Genomic DNA, 22,517 nt, shown 5'->3' on the forward strand with positions numbered 1-22,517 from the left:
CTCCCTCTGACCCCCATGTAGATAAGACCCCCACATGTAGATAGCGGCACCCCCACTTGTAGATGGCGCCGCTGTAGCTCCCTGTAGGAGCGGAATCCCCGGCCAGAGCGGAAAGTGACGTCAGGGGCTTCATCTAAGAGCAGACGACGCTCTGGCTAGGGAAACCCAAAAGTATTCAAAGCAGCATTTAGAAAGTTTAGAAAGTAATATATCCAAGAATTCGGTAAAGCCACATCCCCTTCATCTTTTGGCAAATGTAGTTTCTCCAATTTTATTCTAGGCACCCCTCGTTTCCAGACCAGATCCTGAAAGAGATTATGCAATCTTCTCAACCAATGTTTGGGTATCCATACTGGGGAATTGTGAAGAATGTACAGTACCTGGGGCATAAAAATCATTTTAATTAGGTTAGTCCTCCCCAAAGCAGAGAAAGCAGAGAGAGGAAGTCTATTCCAAGTCTCCACCTTAGATTTAAGCTTGGGCAACAGTGGCAATACATTTAAAGACATACAATCGTTAACCTTAGAAGTCACCCTAACCCCTAAGTAGGTAAATTCTGAAACTACCGGAATACGGGGCCCTACTCCAGTGTCCGTACCATTAACCGGGTCAATCGACATGAGAGCGGACTTGTTCCAGTTAATATTCAAACCAGAAAAGACTCCAAATCTAGTGATCGTGTCTAGTACTAAAGCAAGAGTATTCTCAGTGTCTGTCAGATATATTAGAATATCGTCAGCATATAGAGATATTTTTTCCTCCACCGCCTCGTATTTCATACCCTTTATGCGCTCTTCTTGTCTTATTGCACAAGCTAACGGTTCCACTGCCAGAGCAAATAATAATGGTGACAATGGACACCCCTGACTCGTTCCCCTAGCCAACGGAAATTGTTCAGACAGCGCTCCATTCACCCGTATTCTAGCCGTAGGAGCCACGTAAAGCAACTGAACCCACTTCACAAAATTAGGACCAAATCCCATCTTACCCAAAACCTTCCATAAATACCCCGATTCCACACAATCAAACGCCTTAGTGGCGTCCAGCGTTAACACAGCTCTTCCCACAGGTTCATCCGGCACTACCTGAAGATTGAGGAATAACCTTCTAAGATTTACAGCCGTTGACTTGGATGGCAAGAACCCTGATTGGTCTTCATGCACAGCCCTCTGCACCACCTTATTTAGCTTTTGCGCTAAGACCTTCGCCAGTATTTTAATGTCCGATGTCAGCAAAGATATCGGTCTATAAGATTTCGGTAATTGGTTATCTTTCCCCTCCTTAGGTAAGACCACCATTGTTGCTTCATATAATGAATCAGGGAATTTGCCTCTTTCAAAACTATCCAGTAGAGTATCTAGAAATTTTGGAGCTAGTTCATCCCTATACTCCTTATAAATTTCCCCAGGCAGACCATCCAGACCCGGTGCCTTCTCATTTGCCATATTTCCTATCGGCCTTTCCAGTTCCTCCAGGGAAATAGTTCATTTTAAACTTTAATGTATTGGCATATCTATATGCCAGTACATTAGCCTGTGTACTGATAGTGAGGTATGCCTTAACAACAGGAAATATGGTCAGACAGCCCTGGGGTCCTTCAATGGACCCTGGGCTGTCTGCCCATATATGGTATGGCCCTCGATCGGTCACAGGGATTCCCTGTGACACGATCCAAAGGGTATCCCCCTTCTCATTTACCCCTTGAATGCTATGATCAGAGTCGATCGCAGCATTCAGGGGAATAACGACGGAGATGAGAGTTTTCTCTGATCTCCACCGTTACAGTGGGACTGCGGCTGTGTAATACAGCCTTTGCCCCGCTCCTGACAATAAGGCTGGGTTCACACACCCTATTTACGGACGTAATTCTGGTTTTTTAACCTCGAATTACGTCCGAAAATACGTCTCCAATGCGCCGGCAAACATCTGCCCATTCATTTGAATGGGCTTTACGATGTTCTGTGCCGACGGTAATTTTTTTACGTGCCGCAGTCAAAAGAGGGCGTGTAAAAAAGACGCCTGTCACTTCTTGGGACTTAATTGGAGCCGTTTTCCATTGGCACCATAGAAAATCAGCTCCAATTACATCCGTAATGGACGCAGCGAAAAACGCAGGCAACATGCCATTACGTCTGAAATTCAGGAGCTGTTTTGGCCTGAAAACAGCTCCGTGATTTCAACCGTAATGGATGCTGCCATGTGAACATGCCCTAAGTGAGCGCGCACGGTCAGCACAAGGTGATGCGGCCGGCGCTGCACTAATGAGCGGCGGCGCCGACACTGAAGACAGAACATGGGGGTGTTTTGTAGTGCGCCTGCCATGTTCTGTCTTCAGTGCCGGCAATCATTAGTGCAGCGCTTGTCGCATTACATCAAGCTGACTCAGGAGCGGGGCAATGGCTGTATTACACACCCGCAGCCCCGCTCCAACTACATTCATATGTTACTATACTTAGCTGTGCGGCCGCACAGCTTCGTATCGAAGTATTGAACCGTTTGAGGGTGCACGGTATCGAAACAGTATCAAAGTAACAATGCATCGTGCATCCCTACTACCAACATTAAAGGAGCTGCAGAACTTTCTGGCAGGTACTGGTTGTGTGGTACATGTGACAACAATTTCCCATTTTCTTCATATGTGTGGGCTGTGGGGTAGGGTGGCAAGACGGAAGCCTTTTCTAACAAAGAAGAACATCCAAGCCTGGCTATGTTTTGCCTGACCTACATCAAGTCTGCCAAAAGCATGTGGGAAAACGTGTTATGGTCTGATGAGACCAAGGTTGAACTTTTTGGACATAATTCCAAAAGGTATGTTTGGTACAAAGCCAACACTGCACATCACCAAAAGTACACCATACCCACAGTGAAGCATGGTGGAGGCAGCATTATGCTTTGGGTCTGTTTTTCTGCAGCTGGAACTGGGGCTTTAGTCAAGGTGGAGGGAGTTATGAACAGTTCCAAATATCAGTCAATATTGGAACAAAACCTGCAGGCCTCTGCTAAAAAGCTGAAAATGAAGAGGAATTTCACCTTTCAGCACGACAACAACCCAAAGCAGAACCTCCAAATCAACAAAAGAATGTCTTTACCAGAAGATCAAAGTTTTGGAATGGCCCAGCCAGAGCCCAGACCTGAATCCCATTGAAAACCTGTGGGGTGACATGAAGAGGGCTGTACACAGGAAATGCCCTCGCAATCTGACAGATTTGGAGCGCTTTTGCAAGGAAGAGTGGGCAACAATTGCCAAGTCAGGACGTGCCACGCTGATAGAATTCTACCCAAAAAGACTGAATGCTGTCATAAAGTCAAATGTTAATTCAATAAAGTATTAGTTTAAGGGAGTGCATATTTATGCAACCACATTATTTTCGTTCTTTATTTTTACACCCTGAAAGATTTCAGTTTGTTTTTCAATACAAAAGTTCTGAAATGATTCATCTTGGACTGATTTTTTTCTAAATGAGAAAAACCTAGCATTTTAACAGGGGTGTGTACACTTTTTATATCCACTATATATAGACAACGGGGGTTTCTAGACCCCCGTTTCGCCTAGTGCGGTTGCCGCAGAATCCAGGCGTCTCTCTCCATACTGTTGTATGTTAGGTGAGGGAAACCGCCAAGCAACGCTTGTTCAGCTGTTTCCGTAACTCCCATTAAAGAATGGAGAGAGTAACACGCAACCCTCCCTTCACTAGTCTCTGCGGCAAGCGGCCGCTGAACCAGGTGGATTGGGGATGGGGAGACCCCAGTTGCCAATATAGGTGCAGATCCCAGAGCTGGGACCCTTTTGCACCTTCAAAGTGGTAGACATGTTGTGTATAAGAAATGGTATAAAGTCCCCAAAAATCCATTTTAATTCAAGGTTGTAATGCCACAAAATAGGAAAAACAACAACAAGAGGGGTGAATGCATTCACAAGATACTGTATATATATATATATATATATATATATATATATATATAATAATTTTTTTTATTATTTTCCCCTCCATTTGTACATTGGTGATTCAGTGGGGTGCTGTGTGTCGAGATACTTACCGATCCGTGCATCTAGTCTTTTTCTGGGGCAAGTGCTGCTCATGTGATCTTGCCTCCAAGCGGTCTGGTATCGCTGTGCTTTTGAGAGAACCAGAACTTAGGCTCTTAATGCATTCCTATGGCAGCCAGAACGAGGCTCCCATAGGATCAATCATGATTCTGACCTTTCCAAATGAACGGCCCAGTACCACTTTGTAGATGTAAATAGAAAATGGACAGTTTCCACTCCCTAAAAATAATGTGACTATTTCTTTCCACTAAAGAAAATATATATTTTTTATTTACAGAATACATTTGTCTTATTATTCTTTTAGTTAAACCTGAAAAGCCCATCTGCTTGTGGTAAAGCTTCCCATTCATAAGTGGATATCAATGAATTTCAAAACACTCAAAATTTTAGCAAAAGAGCAGTTTCCATGGAAACCATTCAAATAAAATATAAAGCAGTGTTAGAAAAAAAATCAGGATCCTTGTTTCTTGGCCACAGTGGAGAGCAGTCACAAAGAGAATCTCTTGCTCAGGAGGACCTGTCCTGTATTACAGACAACCCATTGACCTAAATAGGCACTGTGTAATGCTTCATTTCCCCTGCAGTGGCACTGCAGGTAAATTGAACACCTACTGCCAGGATTCCTCACAGAGTGCTAGCGGATTAAGCAGGAGCAGAGTGAGTAGACACAGGCTGCTGGTAAGTCTTCTATGTCACCCCAGTGCTGAATTCTCAGCTACACTACTCATTACTGCTGTATAATCTCCATCATGTTGCTGTAGCAGATTCTATATATGTGACAGAGTAAAGTGAGCAGGAAACACCCCTTCTCTATGTGCAGTGTATAGAAGAAGTCATGATAGCAGTTAGGTACCGCTCACTAGCTCGGAGACAACTGAGAATTAGAGATAGAGCTGGGGAAAACTGCTAAAAAAAAAGCTAAATACAAGTTATAAAATGGCCAGAAATAGTGTTATTCCTCATGTATATACAGGACAGCTTATTCTAAAAAAAAAAAAAGTAACCTAAAATTTTAGGCGCGCTTTAAACATTGATAGCCTATCCTTAAATGTGCTGCTTGGAATGTGTCCTGGAAGCTGGACCCCCACCGATCAAATATTAATGGCCTAATCTAAGGACGTTAAAGACCCCTTTAACTGTTGTCTTAATTAAATATTAGAAAAGCAGTGACATAGTCTCCTTTTTACGGTCATGACAGCCTACAGTATTCCCTACAAAACTTTTGCTTAAAGTGATTGTCACCTGCTAATTTGACTGCGTAATATTTATCCTCTCCTTGTTCCCTTACATAATATACACAGCAGCATTTTCAGTCCCTTTAACAAGTATGCAATGGGTCCCATCATTTAAAATACCTTAAAGGGGTATTCCCATCTCAGACATTTATCGCTCTTTAGAGTTACGGAAAAAGCGTAGCAAAATGCTCTAGGTTGTTTCCGAAAAACCCAGCATGTTGTAAATTAGTGGCCAGGGGACCCCATTTTAGAGATAGGTACGGGTCCCATAACATGTAATACCCCTTTAATATTGGACAGGCTCTAGAGATGAAGCAATGTCTTCTTGCGAAGCTTCTCCTATAGTACTCTGTATTTCTATAGTGCCAAGATACTCTACAGACTTTTTCCACACCACAGTCTTTGAAAATTATCATAATAGTATGGCAACTCAATTTAAGGGGTTAAACGGGTTTTTCATAAACAAAATGTATCACCTATTCAAAGGGTAGGTGATAAATTTTGGATCGTTGGGGGTCCGACCCCCACGAGAACAGGCTTCCGAGTCCCCCATGTGAATGGAGCGGTACTGCACATGCTCGGCCACCACTCCATTTACTTTCTGAGATTGATGGAGATAGGCGAGAGTTGTCAGAAGGACCTCCATTGATCAGACATTTGTTACCTATTCTCTGGATAAGCGATAAATGTTCTTAGGTGGAAAACCACTTTAAAAATGATCCAGTCAAGCGACTCGCTAGGGATTTTTTTTTTTAATCACTCTGTGTGTAAACTCTTAATGAGACAGAATATATTAATATTAAAGGTGACAGATTTGCTTAGAAAAACATGGACAAAACATTAGGGGATATATACCAAATTAGCCATAACATTAAAAACACTGACCGATGAAGTGAATAGCATTGATTATCTCGTTACAATGGCAGATGTCAAGTGAGTCATATTCAGCAGCAGGTGAACAGTCAGCTCCCGAAGCGGATGTATTGGAAGCAAGAAAGACAGGCAAGCGTAATTGTATGGGCCACATTGTGATGGCTAGATGACTTGTCCAGGGCATTTCCAAAATGGCAAGTCTTGTGGGGTGTTTCCAGTATGCAGTGGTTAGTACCTACCAAAAGTGGTCTGGGAAAGGACAACCGGTGAACCAGCGACAGGGTCATGAGCGCGCAAGGCATGGGGAGCAAAGGCTAACCCGCCTGATTCAATCCTACTGAAGAGATACTGTAGAACAAATTGCTGAAAATGTTCATTCTGGCTATGATCGAAAGGTGTCAGAACACACAGTGTGTCACAGTTTGCTGCATTTGGGCCTATGTAGCCACAGACTGCTTAGAGTGCCCATGCTGAATCCTGTCAACCGCCAACAGCCCCTACAAGTGAACATCAGAGCTGGACCATGGAGCAATGGAAGAAGGTGACATGGTCTGAAGAGTCACATTTTCTTTCACATTATGTGGATAGTCGGGTGGGCAGCTTGGGGAAAGAGATGACACCAGGATGCACCATGGGAAGGCGGCAAGCCAGGGGAGGCAGTGTGATGCTCTGGGCAATGTTCTGCTGGTAAATCTTGGGTCCTGGCATTAATGTGGATGTTACTCTGACACGTACCAAACATTGCTGCATAGCATATACACCTATTCATGGCACCAGTATTCCCGAATAGCAGTGGCCTTCCTCAGCAGGATAATATGCCCTGCCACATTGTCATGATCCTCAAACAATTTCTGTTTTTTGTTTTTTTTTTCAAAGTGTCAAAGAATTCAAGGTGTTAACGTGGCCACCAAATCCCCAGATCTCAATCCAACGGAGCATTTGTGGGATTTGCTGGAAAAAAAAGTCCACTCAATGGAGGCCCGACCTGGCAACATAGAGGACTTAAAGAAGCACTACCAGCAAAAATGTTTTGGCCCCAGTTTGTAATAGAGGTGGCAGAAATTATACGATGGTTATAAAGCTCACCTGTAGCCTGTGATCCGGGTTGTCGTTATGTCACATGACCCACGCTCTAAATAACGAAATCTTACAGAATCTGCCGTGTGGACAGGAAGTCAGTCTCTCTATTCATTCCTATAAGACTCACATCCAGGCTCACATAGGAATGAATAGAGAACGACTCTAACGTGACAGACCGAACGGCAACCCAGAACAGAGGCTGAAACTACAAGAAAAAGACGTGGGAGAGTTTTCTAAGCACAGTATCATTTATGTCACCTCAATTACAAATAGAACATTTTAGCTGGGAATGCTTCTTTAACCCCTTAGAGAGACAGCCAATTCTTGCGTTTTCATTTTTATTTTTCCATCGTTGCATTTTAAGACCCATTCCTTTTTTATTTTTCCACAGACATAACATAAGATAATAAGGGCTTGTTTTTTTGCAGGGCTAGTTGTAGTTTTTAATGGATCATTTAATTTACCATATAATAGACTGGGAAACTAAAAAAACAAAATTCTGTGTGTAGTAGAATGGGTAAGGGCCTGTTCACATCAGCGTTGGCTTTCCGTTCCGGGGTTCCGTTGGAGGTTTCCGTCGGGTGAACCCCGCAAAGGAAAGTCAAACTGAAACCACAGCTTCCGTTTCCGTCCATTTTAACGACTAAATCAATAGCGGAGTCGACTGCGCTATTGATTCCGTCGGAAAAACGGAAACCTGCCGGAATGGTGACGAACGGAAACCATTAGCAATGTTTCCTTCACCATTGATGTCAATGGTGACGAAAACGGAAGCTGTGGTTTCAGTTTGACTTTCCGTTGCGGGGTTCACCCGACAGAAACCTCTGACGGAACCCCGGAACGGAAAGCAAACGGTGATGTGAACAGGCCCTAAACAAGACAGCGATTCCTCCAGTGTTCCTTGGGTTTCGTACATATGGCGTTCGCCATGCAGTAAAAACCACATGCTAAATTTATTCTTCAGGCCAATACGATTACGACAATATCAAATGTATATTGTATTTTCATAATGAACTACTTTTAAAAAAGAAAAACTATTTAAAAAAAAAAAAAAGATTTATGTCCCCATATTCTGGGAGCCATAACTTTTTATTTTTCTGTCGATGGACAGGCTTGTTTTTTGCGGGGCGAGCTGTAGTTTATATTGGTACTATTTTGGGGTACATACAACTTTTTGAACCTTTTTTTTGGGGGGGGGGAGGGAGAAGCGAGGTGACCAAAAAACTTCAATGCTTGCATTGTGATTTTTCCTTTTACCTACATTGTATCGCCAGTGTGTTAATTAATGTGATTTTTGTTAGTTAAGACTTTTATGGGCGCGGCGATACTGTATTGCTTTTAGAGGTTTTCCCACAAAGTACATTTATCACCTATCCACAGGATAAACGTATGATCGCTGGCTGCCCCATAACTGGGACCCAACCAATCTCTAGAACGGGGGTCCCGACCCCTGTTTCTACTCACTGCCTGAACGCAGTGAGAAAGAGTTTGAATTGAGCGGTGACCGCACATGTGCACTGCTGCTCTATTTATAGTATATGGGAATGATGGAAACAGCCGAGATTTGTACTCGCCTGTCTGCATCTCAGGCGCCATTGGTTTCGGTCATGTAATGAATCCGGAGCTTCCGTTTTTCTTGTTGTTCTGCACCTATGATGGAGCAGTACAACGGGAAACAGAAGGCAGATGTGAATATACATGTAGGCTGTAAAGGATCTGCCAGACACAGCTTCTGTGTCGACGCCCGTGGTTAGTCAGTCTGCACCTGCTCCTAAGTCTGATCGAGTGACCCCTCCTTCTACCAATCAGGCTGGGAGGCTGAGGAGTGGGAGAGCCTAACACAGCCTTGCCAGACGGAGCTAGCTCCCGCCCTCTGTCTATTTATACCTTCACTTCCTGCTCCTCCTTTGCCTGTGATTCTCCTGTTCCCTGGCTCTGCTGCTGCTGCTTGAACTATTTGTCCCTGCTTCATATTGACCCTGGCTTACTGACTACTCTCCTGCTCTGCGTTTGGTACCTCGTACACTCCTGGTTTGACTCGGCTCGTTCACTACTCTTGTTGCTCACGGTGTTGCCGTGGGCAACTGCCCCATTTCCCTTAGCTTCTGTGTACCCTTGTCTGTTTGTCTGTCGTGCACTTATTGAGCGTAGGGACCGTCGCCCAGTTGTACGCCGTCGCCTAGGACGGGCCGTTGCAAGTATGCAGGGACTGAGTGGCGGGTAGATTAGGGCTCACCTGTCTGTTTCCCTTCCCCGTCATTACATAGACCTAAATAAAATGGGTTGGTAACCCGGCCTACTTGACGTGTTTTCTCATTAATCCTTCAGCTCTGAATGAACGGATAACTTCTGAAAAAACTGCTTGAATCTTTGACAACATATGTAATAAGATACAGAGCATCACGGGTGGGGAAGATACAGATTATACTTTATGGAGGATTACCTAGCGATGTGGAAACAGTGTATAGAAATAATGCAAACATGTTCTAGATTGGAATGCAAATAGTTTTAATGCCAAGAAAATATGTTAAAGTTTCAACTTGCCTAAGGAGGACTCTAGGAAAACCTTGGATATAACAAAACAATCTCTCTACTCTCACACTGTTCGTATAGCAAATGGAAATCCTTCGTTCATCGTGGAAGTACATTTTAAATCTTACAAGAAGCGTTTTGACAAATTCGTTTGCTCCACTGATAACAATCCTACCAATACTCATACGTAGCGTGATTGATTTATTTATAGTGTGACTGTCAGGATATACGAGATCACTCATGGTACAAAGTTAAACAAGAAAATACTTACAGAAAGGAGTACACCGAAGAAGCAACAAAATACGACAACAGACAAAAACTTCAACAGAAGTGCTGTAGAATAGGTTCTACATAGCGGATACAAATTAATTTATAGCATGAGATATGGTGGACAAAAAAAAATACTGAAAAAGCCATTTGACATAACATTAGGAGACTATATTATGATCAATTATCTAATGTAATGATACATTGAACAGGGAGCTATGTCAGTAATAGGGCAGGGTAGTGGCACGATATCCTGGTTTCTTCCCAACAGATCTGGCACATGGAATACAGGCATTGTTTAATCACTGTTGTAATATGCTATTGGGCATCAAGACAGCATTTCTGCTTAAGGTATTCCATTTACAGAATACTGGTTGCTGTAAACTGCGCTCATATTCTGGACCTGCAAAGGAGCAATTTAAGGCTGTGTTCACATGTCGCGATTAATTTGTGTTTTCTTGCCACAATTTTCACTAAAACTGCCGCAAGATTGCAGGTTAAACAATTTACCAATGGGAGAGAAGCTTGTCGCTGGCTCCCTGATAGCAGGTGTGAGAACAAACACCTGAAGCCCCTGATATGGGTCAAGAATCAGGTCCAGATCATGACACTCCAATTTAAATAAAACCAAAGACTTCAGAGGCCATAGAAAAGTCAGTGTGAGGAGTTAAATTGTACAGAGTGGTTATGATCTGCACTTTGAATGACTCTACAGTAGCTTGCGGCACTCCTCTATATTCAGATTTAATAAAATGTGACTCATCAGAACTTCTTTATTAAAAGTCCTATTGAGAAAAGACTTTAATACTGCTCCTTAACTTACCTAACTGACCCTTGACCTCAAAATCTCAATCTACAGATATGAACTCCGTCTTGTGTGGGTATTGGATGCGGTTTATTACACAAGGTAAATGAGATGTTCTGTATGTGGTCTAAAACAGAAATGTTGAGGATTTATTCCTTCTAGCGTTCTATAGCCTCAGAGAAGGAATTTGGATATCGCAATATAGTAGATTTAGCATGTCCATGGAACACTATTAACTAGAAAGTCTTAATGCTTTCATATTCCAGGTTACATGCTGTTGTCCATGATGATCTAAACCAGACAAGATTCCATCAGCAATGACCAAATTCATCAGATGCATCCAATGGCTATGATTATCTGGGTCTATAAAGCCATGTGCTGGTTATGAGTAATACAAGAATAATAACTTTTCCATTTTTTTCAGTAATTCTGGCCAACTGTTTTAATGACTGACACTTTGTATAGAATTATTTGTATAGGTGGCCCTTGTGAATTCGAGCTACGTGAACATGGTCATTTCCATTCAAAAATATTTCAAAAGGGTTTATGTTCCAGTTGTAATGGAAAGAACAATACAGAACACGTGTTGTGTGTCATTGGATTATTAGCATCGCTTGGACTCATGGAGCACAAGGGACTGCTGTGAAACCCATGCTGAAATAATAAGGGAATCTATTGTAGCCCAACTGCAATCTGTACAGGCTTTAAATAAAAGTGCGAGATCGTGTTCTGATGTCACTTTCCTTTGTTCTGAACAAATAAGACACTGCAAGTCTTTTCAGCTCTATTGTTAACTGTGTTCTGTACATTGTTCAGCCAGGCTTTAAATTGAATGTTTTATAAAGATCACTTCTAAAATTACATAATATATTGTAATTTAGCATTTATTTTCAGTGGTAAAAATGTTTGCTCTGACAAGGCAGAAATTACAGCTCAACATGGCCTGTTGAAGAGGAGTCCATGGGTGCAACGAACGGAAGGAGGCTTTGTGAACCCTCTCGGGGGCTCATGGTTGCGCTCCTTCCGCATACCCAGATTCTTTTAAAAACTAGTGATTTCATACAGCAAATTCCCTTTAGCGGGCCTATAATAGAGCACTGTAAGGTGTCAGATGCTATTTAGGCTAAAAGAGCTGCATGCACATTACAATGCCATTAAAGTAAATGGGGGATTTCCAAGGACAGACAGAGTAGAGCCACAGCCCCTTTAATATAGAGATCCATGATGGTTCCAGGGCACAGGCTTCCAAGTACGACATCTTCTGAGATATGAGACATGTCTGAAGGTGAAGCTTCACTAACTCCATTCAAACCTGAACTCCTAAACTTGACTAAAGGAATGCTAAATCTCTGTTTTTGTGAAATGTAATAGATGGAATAAACAGATTTAAAAAAATGCAAAGCTAAGGACAACATTAATCTTTCTTTCATCATGTATCTTTTGACATCTTAGAAGAATTTGCAGAGGTATCTTACCTTGTAAACCTGTCCATATGTTCCATTTCCAACAAGTTCTACTAGTTCAAAAATTCCTGCAGGATCCTAAAAAAAATAATAATAAATAAAGTTAAAGAAAACATGCACTAAATATAGTAATGTCCATACAACCCCAGACATATCGTACTTCATAATAATGCAATACTCCAATATACTATGAATTAAATTGCTTATCCTGGGGGCTGGAGAGTTGCATGGGGGGATGGATTGTGTATATATTCTTCCATATAAAATATATACATAGTTTCCTATGGATACATGCAATGCTTATGGATATATGCTTTTGAACAATCCCCTCCCCTGTAGCCATGAACACCAGGCCGTCACTTGGGACTACATTTTGACACAAAGGGCAAAATTTATAAACAGCTTTACACCTTTTTTTTGGCGTTGAAAAGTCACAAATTAGGGCACACACCGAAAATAGGCAGAAGTTATAGTGCAATTCTACGTCTGCTCATAGTAGGCGTAGTATTCCATTTCTGGCACGCGGACAGTCAAAGATACTCCAAATTTATTAAGATGCAAGCAAAGCTCATTAAATTTGTCGCATTTTCCTCCGACCTTTTTTTGGTTTTAGACTGCCACATAAAATGATAAATAAATCTCCCACACGGTATATTACTAATGGATTACAGTTTGTTGCAGAATAGTCGAAACAAGAAATTGCTACTGCTGCCTGCCATGGAAATCATGCCAGATCAAGCCATGCCTCTTTAGATAATTCAACTCCATTTTAAGGCCCAGTTCACACTGAGTTTTTATTGGTGCTGATTTTGACGCGGAAACGGTGTTGGAATCAGCGCCAAAAAATGGACGAAATCGCCTCCCATTGATTTCAATGGGAGGCAGTGGCAGTATTTTTTTTTCCCTGGCAACTTTTTTCTTGCCTTTGACCTACCACTGAAATCAATGGGAGGCAGAAAAAGCGTTTTTTCACCACGGTTCTCAATGGCCACGGGCAAAAACCGCTGCGATAGACGCGTCAAAAAAGTGCAGGCAGGTCAAATTCTGCCTCAAAATTCCTGAACTAGACCTAACACTCCAGCCAAATATGGAAAGAACACACAATCAAATTGAAAAATCCCTGTTTCTCTGCCTGCCCCCCCATTCCGGAGCTGGTTTCTGACACACAAATGTACACATACACTACCGTTCAAAAGTTTGGGGTCACCCAGACAATTTAGTGTTTTCCATGAAAACTCACACTTATATTTATCAAATGAGTTGCAAAATGACTAGAAAATATAGTCAAGACATTGACAAGGTTAGAAATAATGATTTTTATTTGAAATAATAATTTTCTCCTTCAAACTTTGCTTTCGTCAAAGAATGCTCCATTTGCAGCAATTACAGCATTGCAGACCTTTGGCATTCTAGCTGTTAATTTGCTGAGGTAATCGGGAGAAATTTCACCCCATGCTTCCAGAAGGCCCTCCCACAAGTTGGATTGGCTTGATGGGTACTTCTTGCGTGCCATACGGTGAAGCTGCTCCCACAACAGCTCTATGGGGTTGAGATCTGGTGACTGCGCTGGCCACTCCATTACAGTTAGAATACCAGCTGCCTGCTTCTTCCCTAAATAGTTCTTGCATAATTTGGAGGTGTGCTTTGGGTCATTGTCCTGTTGTAGGATGAAATTGGCTCCAATCAAGCGCTGTCCACAGGGTATGGCATGGCGTTGCAAAATGGAGTGATAGCCTTCCTTATTCAAAATCCCTTTTACCTTGTACAAAGCTCCCACTTTACCAGCACCAAAGCAACCCCAGACCATCACATTACCTCCACCATGCTTGACAGATGGCGTCAGGCACTCTTCCAGCATCTTTTCAGTCGTTCTGCATCTCACAACTGTTCTTCTGTGTGATCCAAACACCTCAAACTTCGATTCGTCTGTCCATAACACTTTTTTCCAATCTTCCTCTGTCCAATGTCTGTGTGCTTTTGCCCATATTAATCTTTTCCTTTTATTAGCCAGTCTCAGATATGGCTTTTTCTTTGCCACTCTGTCCTGAAGGCCAGCATCCCGGAGTCGCCTCTTCACTGTAGACGTTGACACTGGCGTTTTGCGGGTACTATTTAATGAAGCTGCCAGTTGAGGACCTGTGAGGCGTCTATTTCTAAAACTAGAGACTCTAATGTACTTTTCTTGTTGCTCAGTTGTGCAGCGGGGCCTCCCACTTCTCTTTCTACTCTGGTTAGAGCCTGTTTGTGCTGTCCTCTGAAGGGAGTAGTACACACCGTTGTAGGAAATCTTCAGTTTCTTGGCAATTTCTCGCATGGAATAGCCTTCATTTCTAAGAACAAGAATAGACTGTCGAGTTTGAAAGCTCTCTTTTTATAGCCATTTTGAGAGTTTAATCGAACCCATAAATGTAATGCTCCAGATTCTCAACTAGCTCAAAGGAAGGTCAATTTTATAGCTCCTCTAAACAGCAAAACTGTTTACAGTGGTGCTAACATAATTGCACAAGGGTTTTCAAGTGTTTTCTAATCATCCATTAGCCTTCTAACACAGTTAGCAAACACAATGTACCATTAGAACACTGGAGTGATGGTTGCTGGAAATGGGCCTCTATACACCTATGTAGATATTGCATTAAAAACCAGACGTTTGCAGCTAGAATAGTCATTTAGCACATTAACAATGTATAGAGTGTATTTCTGATTAATTTAATGTTATCTTCATTGAAAAAAACTGTGCTTTTCTTTCAAAAATAAGGAAATGTCTAAGTGACCATAAACTTTTGAACGGTAGTGTATATAAAAAAAAAAAGGTAGCATGCAGGGATATAAAAAACACACACATATATACAAACTGCAGCCATTTTGTTCTGTATTGTCTCTTAAAGGGGTTGTCTATCGAAGAGTCCCAGTGGTGGGGCATTCAGCAATTAGCCATTTATCCCCTATCGTGTGGATAAATTACCATTAAAGTGGAACTACCAGAAGTAATAATTTAGTGTTGACACAAAATGGAAAAAAATAAAATGAAATGTATAAATTTAATCATGTCACGCTCAAGTGTATTCCCATATCAATATGTTCTTTTCGTTGTTCTACGGGTCTTGATTTTTAAACCATAATCTTTATCCACAACCCCATTCAACTCAAAATCCACATATACATGCCGTTATTAAAGCCAGATAGGATGAGAACACGGATGTGAATTGTGATTTGGATCTTTACAACACTGAAGTAAAAAATTAAAAGCTTTTTGTTGAAGACACAGGAGCCGAGATGCTGCCAGCTTTGGGCCTGTAACTTCCGTCATTAATAAATAAGGATTATATAAAAAAGAAAGAAAAAAAAAAAAAAAAGTCTTCACAAGGTTAATTAATTGGGCGTCATGGAGGAACCTGGTTTTGGCTTACAAACACTGATGCAAAATACGTTCGTTTGAAAGTGACCCTAAGCTGGATACATATGGCTTTAACGTAGCCGAATATTAGCGTCCGTATTATAGCCGCAATATCCGTATCTCCTGCAGCTCTTCTAAACCGTACTGAAGGTGGCTATATAAAAATCGGCCAAGGGTGCATGTTTTTCTCAATCAAGAAAGGGGAATAAGCAGCTGCCAGTACCCTCTGGCAGCAGCTTATCTTCAGTGGGAACAAAGGATCTGGCATGTTGAAATCCAACATGCCCGATCCCTCTTACCCCCCTGACATCTGCCATTGGGGAAGAGTCTGGTGACCTCATACAAATTTAATATAGTCAGCCGGTCCTGCCAAAATCATTCAATCATTCAACATTTCCATTTCCCTACACAATAAAAAAATAAAAATAAAAGGTGGTCAGTTTCAGGGCAGTTTGTGATTGCTGCGATTTCCCAATAAAATAATTGCACTGTATTTACCACCTAAAGAGATGAGGGAACACACTGCAGACATAAACAACACAGCTAGCATTTCAAAGCCTTTTTTCGAAAGATTCAAATGGGCAGAAGAGCAGCTGGCGATGCCTCTTGAGCAAAAAACAAAACATAATTCTTGCAAAGTGTGACAGCTCCTCTATAACAGAATAAAAAGAAATGGCAAGACTCCTAAAAGACCAAGACACGCAATGTAAACTTAGAATATTTATAAGGAGAGATATATCACTTGTTTAAGGGTAAGGGTATGTGCACACAACCTATTTTCAGGCGTAATGGAGGCGTTTTACGCCTCGAATTACGCCTGAAAAGACGGCTCCAATACGTCGGCAAACATCTGCCCATTGCTTGCAATGGGTATTACGATGTTCTGTGCAGACGAGCTGTAATTTTACGCGTCGATGTCAAAAGACGGCGCGTAAAATTATGCCCGCGTCAAAGAAGTGCAGGATACTTCTTGGGACGTAATTGGAGCCATTTTTCATTGACTCCATTGAAAAACAGCTCCAATTACGTCCGAAATGGACGCCGCAATAAACGGATGCACTTTAAAAACATCTGAAATTCAGGAGCTGTTTTCTCCTGAAAACAGCTCTGTAATTTCAGACGTATTTTACGCTGTCGTGTGAACATACACTAACTACACACGTGCCGAATGGCACAGTCTTTTTGTCGTGCGGCTAATTGCAACTCCGCAAGTTTTTAAAACTTTTTCCACCTAGTAGAAGCAATGCAGCTAAAATCTGCAGCTCAAAGAAGCAATTTGCGGTAAATTGCACACGGTTTTGCGGAGAGGTATTTAGCTGCTCTGGGAACAGACTGCCGTTTGGTGACTGTAAAGTTACCCTAAGGGTATGTTCACACGACCTATTTTCAGACGTAATGGAGGCGTTTTCCGATGTAATTCGAGGCGTAAAAGACGACTCCAATACGTCTGCAAACATCTGGCCATTGCTTGCAATGGGTGTTACGATGTTCTGTGCAGACAAGCTGTCATTTTACGCGTCACTGTCAAAATACGGCGCGTAAAATGACGGCTCGTCAAAAGAAGTGCAGTATTGAATACCGCTCCAAAAACGGCCGTGAAAAACGCAGCGAAAAACGTCTGAAAATCAGGAGCGGTTTTCCCTTGAAAACAGCTCCGTATTTTCAGATATTTTTTGTTAAGCGTGTGAACATACCCTAAAGCTTTAATTTTGAGGTTTAATTGCTTTCCATGGTCAAGCCTGGAATGGACTGAGTATTTTCTATATTATATTATGGTGGATTTTCCCGAAGTAACAGACTCTGTAGCAATTTGTTTATTTCACAATGGTTTTTGTGGAAGAGAAAATAGGAAGTTATACGGAGGTAACCGCTGAAATTCTGTAATCTACCCTGCCATAAAGTCTCAGACAAGAATTTAATTTTAGATTACATTTCGCCACTCAAGATAAATACAAATAATATGAATACCTATGAAGATACAGACCAAACGAGAACGTTTACAATAAACGTCCACACATATCAAAAACGAAATGAATAATGAATACCCATAACTGTACGTGTGGACCTATCACACATCCAAACCGGAATAAATACGACAACAAGTACAAATTTGTACCTTGTAATAATAACAATACTTTATTCAAATGCACATAAAAACATATTGGCCATCAAGACCTAAAATAAGACACACAATTTAAAAATGCATAGATATGGAGCACATAAAGGCTATTATAAATGGAATATACTCAGTAGATAACAAAATCGAAATATATAGAGGGTAACTCAGGAAGGCATATACAGATAAAATGATTCAAATACCACAGGTGTGTTACTTACACCCAAGCCTTCACAAGAGATCAATTAAGCCAGGACAAGTATAGATAGGGGAAGGCACACCACACGATGGTATACGTGTAAGGCTGGGTTCACACGAGCACATTAACGTCCGTAATGGACGGACGTATTTCGGCCGGAAGTCCCGGACCGAACTCCGTGCAGGGAGCCGGGCTCCTAGCATCATAGTTATGTACGATGCTAGGAGTCCCTGCCTCTCTGCAGGACAACTGTCCCGTACTGTAATCATGTTTTCAGTACGGGACAGTAGTTCCACGGAGAGGCAGGGACTCCTAGCATCGTACATAACTATGATGCTAGGAGCCCGGCTCCCTGCACTGAGTTCGGTCCAGGACTTCCGGCCGAAATACGTCCGTCCATTACGGACGTTAATGTGGTCGTGTGAACCCAGCCTAAGTGTAAAGATATCAACAAAGAGTAGCCATACCCCTTGATAAAGCTACCGCGAAACGTGCGTCGGGGCTCGCAGTGTGGTGTTCATTTCTAGGCTCAACATGACATATACTGGTTAGTATAGCTTTTTGGGATTAGGCTTTATTATGGCTACTCTTTGTTGATATTTTTATCTGTATATGCCTTCCTGAGTTACCCTCTATATATTTCGATTTTGTTATCTACTGAGTATATTCCATTTATAATAGCCTTTATGGGCTCCACATCTATGCATTTTTAAATTGTGTGTCTTATTTTAGGTCTTGATGGCCAATATGTTTTTATGTGCATTTGAATAAAGTATTATTATTACAAGGCACAAAATTTTACTTGTTGTCGTATTTATTCCGGTTTGGATGTGTGATAGGTCCACACGTACAGTTATGGGTATTCATAAATACAAATAAGGCCTTACATCTGTGTGGGAGGCTCCGTTGGGGGCCTCGATCGCAGATCTGGACGAAAGTACCGAAAACAGTAGCGCACAATGCTGCACTTTTGTTTCCGGTACACCATAGACACCCTGACGGAAACTTAAAGTCAATGCGTTCTGTCGGCTGCCAGTGTAGTCCGTGGTGTAACGGAACTAGCGCTTCCGTTTTTTTTTCTTGTTTTTGTCTTTTCTACACTTGTCTCAAACAAAGGTACTTTGCCTCCTAATATTATGATCAACTATAACATTTCTTTCTGGTCATGCTATATGGACCTGTATATATCCACCAAAAACATGTCCGCCGCTATTGTGCGGATGCGGGATCTCTTCCTGATCGCGTGATCCCGATGGGTGGTGTCCTTTCCCCTCATCGAGGTCACGTGGTCGGATGTGGGAACTGTCTTGTGCAGTGGCGAATAGGATCTACAATCTACTCGTATGATCATCTGATGGGGTCACGTGATTGCCCCAGATCACCCATCCTCTTCCTGTTCCTTCAAATGTAATTAGAATAATTATTTACACCTGGAAGTATCCACAATAACTTTCTATTGGCCCGAAGCCCCTATACCCACTTCCCCTTGTATCCTTCTAGCCACGCCTCCTCAGGAATACTTCGTGAAACATGCGTCGAGGCGCTGTACACATGCAGGAATCAGTTACATTGATAAGTACGTTTTTACATGAACTGACTAGTTCACAGCAAACTCTTGTCTGTTTTACTTTCCTTTTGATGCGAAATCTGAGGTCTGATACTCAACATCTGTTACACTATATTGAATACTTACCGGTTATGCGTTTGGAACGTATTTTTCTTATACTCACATTAATATATAGTTTTATTTGTATCTGAACACAGGTCATTGATGTAACCAATCACTATCACAGCATCAGATAGGTTACTTTTCCTTTTGGGTTACTGACACTCTTTGCATCTTACTAGAACGGACATGTATTTTTAGAGTAAGGTTACTCACTATTACTTACCACCAATTGCAGCGTTGTACTTGTTTTATGTTGACGTCATCTTTTATATTTATATATGTCTAACATTCATGTTTTTTAAGATGTGAAAATAAAATTTATCTGTTATACATATATAGAAACTTTTCTGGTCTTTATTCTCCCATTTTGGTCTTCTTTGGTTTGATCTTATTAAAAGGTGTTGCATCTTTCAGGCGGGCGCCACAATTGTGTCACAACATCCACGGCCATGCGCCATCCATTCCCCCCACATAGAACATAACATAAAAAATATTCTTACCTCACTGCTCCTCTTCTCCCCCTCTGGATCCTCTCAGCATTCCAGCGTGGCTCATACAAGGTCCTGTCGCCGAGCAGTGACAGGGCCTAATATGTGACGCATCACTTCAATGTCATCAGTGCTACGTCGCATACAACCTCCTAATGATATTGATAAAAAATAACATAGACAGCTCTTAATTATTTAAGGGGTTGTCTGCTTTAGGCAACTCCTATTTGTTAGAAGAGTCCCTTGACAAAAAGCAGATCACAAACTGTTTACCTGCTGTAACCACCAGCGATCAGACTATCTGTGGGGAAACCAGTTTCCCTGCAGCGCCACCACAGGGGAAATCAAGCATTACACAGTGCCTTTTGAAATAAATTTGTCACCCCTGTAATGCCAGACAGGACAGGTTTTCCAGAGCGAGAGATGCTCTTTGTAACTGCTCTCGATTCTGGCCAAGAGAGGAGCATCTTCCACTAGTAGCTAAGAATTTCTTAGAAAAGTAGAATATGGGTTTGTAAAACTGGACAACCCCTTTAATGATCTGATGCCTTTTATTATACCTTACTTGAACATACATAATTTATTCACGTTTCTGTTATTTATTTTAGTTCTAAGTTGCTTAAGTCAGCCATTTCTCATTCTTTTAAGATTCTATTAGTCATCTGCAAATGTGCCCGTTCTGCATCTTGTGATCTTCTGGGAGCAATTCATTAAGTAGAGATAGTTTTAGCCAGGGCTCTTCACTAGTGACTACTAATGATGAAGTCATTGATCTTCATTTGGCAACATTATAGCTTGTGTCTTGACTCATTGGCCATTCTATTACCCAAGTTAGCTAAATAGCTCCACATGGACTTTTCCTGATCTAAAAGTTTATTGCTGATCCTGAGGATGTTTTCATTTAAAATTACTGGAACTTTGGAACCCAAAAAACTGTTATATTCCTCCTTTAATATGTCAAGAATATGCTAAATCAGATCAAAAAATCACCAGGGTCCAACCGCTTGGCAGTTTCCGTCAGTGCCATAACACTGAGTGTAGCAGCAGGTCGCATGTTCGACCATGGCTCCATTCAACTCCTCCTGGCTGTAGCCTTGCAGCTGGTGGGGGGGGGGGGGGGACGGGAGATGCAAGTCCCCCATTACAGTGATCGGTGGAGCACCAGTGGTTAAGCCCCTACCCATTTAGCAGTTATCACCTTTCCAGTGGTGATTTTTTTTTTTTTAACTGGACTATCCCTTTAAGTTACATCCAACATGACGTCAATCCCCATGGATTCAATGGTCAATGGACAACATCCCCCTTAACCAATTTTCCCACCTCAAATACAAGGTATGTTATTACATTTATTGAAGTTTTGGGACAACTAGATCTAAACTAAGCTGACTAACCGAAGTCTGTGGTTACTCTTGTTTTTGTCCAGGACATAAGGGCAATAAAATCACAACCATTAGGGGTGGCCAATTCGGGTACCTCTAGAGGTTGATCGTCCGCTCTCCCAAACTAATAACGAATGAGGACAGCAAAGCTCCTAAGAATGCAGAAGCCCAAACATGGAGCAGTTTAAACTCTGTACCTTGCAGAAGTTTATTTTAGTCCTGAATCTAAAGCGGATCCTAAAAAAAAAAAAATTTTAATCCCCATCCACCTATCATACCCACATTGACAGTAAAACCATTTGATTTAATGCCATTAAAGAAACATATCTAATTTTTAACTACAAAGTGGCTATTACATTTTTGGCTTGAATGCGGAAATCCTTGTTGTAATGAGCCGAGTTTCTCGTGACAGTATGCAGACTGAGCCGGAGGACTTGGCTAGCCATTTCTTTAAACTTCCAAGTCTGAGCACATTTAGCTACTAAATTTACAGGAAAGAAATCATGCAGAAAACAGTGGGCATACATTCTACCGCACTGCTATTAAAGAGTTACCTAAGTAAGTCTAAATTGTCCCCGAAGAATTAAAAAATAGAATGGGAAATGACCGTTTTGGTAATCACTGCTGTAGACTTCCAAGAAATGCAAAGGTGCATTAGAAAGCTTCTTCAAAGTTTCAAAAGCAACTATCAATATTTATGACCTTTTACGTACATATGGAATGAAATGAATAAATTATTGGAGGTAATGGGAGTTCGTGCAAAAGGAAGAACAGTCACTAGTGGGAAAAACATGTTACATTAGTCTAAGCCACAAAACAGATCTAGGTGCTAGAGATTTAAAGAATTCATTACATTGTGTATTTAAAACGATGTCGTATAAGATCTAAAGGATCGATAACAAAATCAAATATTAGCCTGTTTTTGTCTGGAAAATAACAGACAATGATTCACCACAAAAGTGTTCTGTC

General features: G+C 41.5%; 1 protein-coding gene across 14 annotated transcripts in view; it reads right to left on the bottom strand.

The window, feature by feature from the left end:
* TNIK (TRAF2 and NCK interacting kinase) overlaps positions 1–22,517 on the bottom strand; it is a 286,263-nt gene that overhangs the window by 217,965 nt on the left and 45,781 nt on the right. For all 14 annotated transcript variants that reach the window (XM_075861602.1, XM_075861604.1, XM_075861603.1 and 11 more), the window contains exon 2: positions 12,316–12,381. In XM_075861602.1, coding sequence (XP_075717717.1) covers positions 12,316–12,381 — 66 coding nt within the window. The remainder of the gene's footprint in view (positions 1–12,315; positions 12,382–22,517) is intronic.

This window comes from Rhinoderma darwinii, chromosome 4 (assembly GCF_050947455.1).
Source record: "Rhinoderma darwinii isolate aRhiDar2 chromosome 4, aRhiDar2.hap1, whole genome shotgun sequence".
Lineage (NCBI taxonomy): Eukaryota > Metazoa > Chordata > Amphibia > Anura > Rhinodermatidae > Rhinoderma > Rhinoderma darwinii.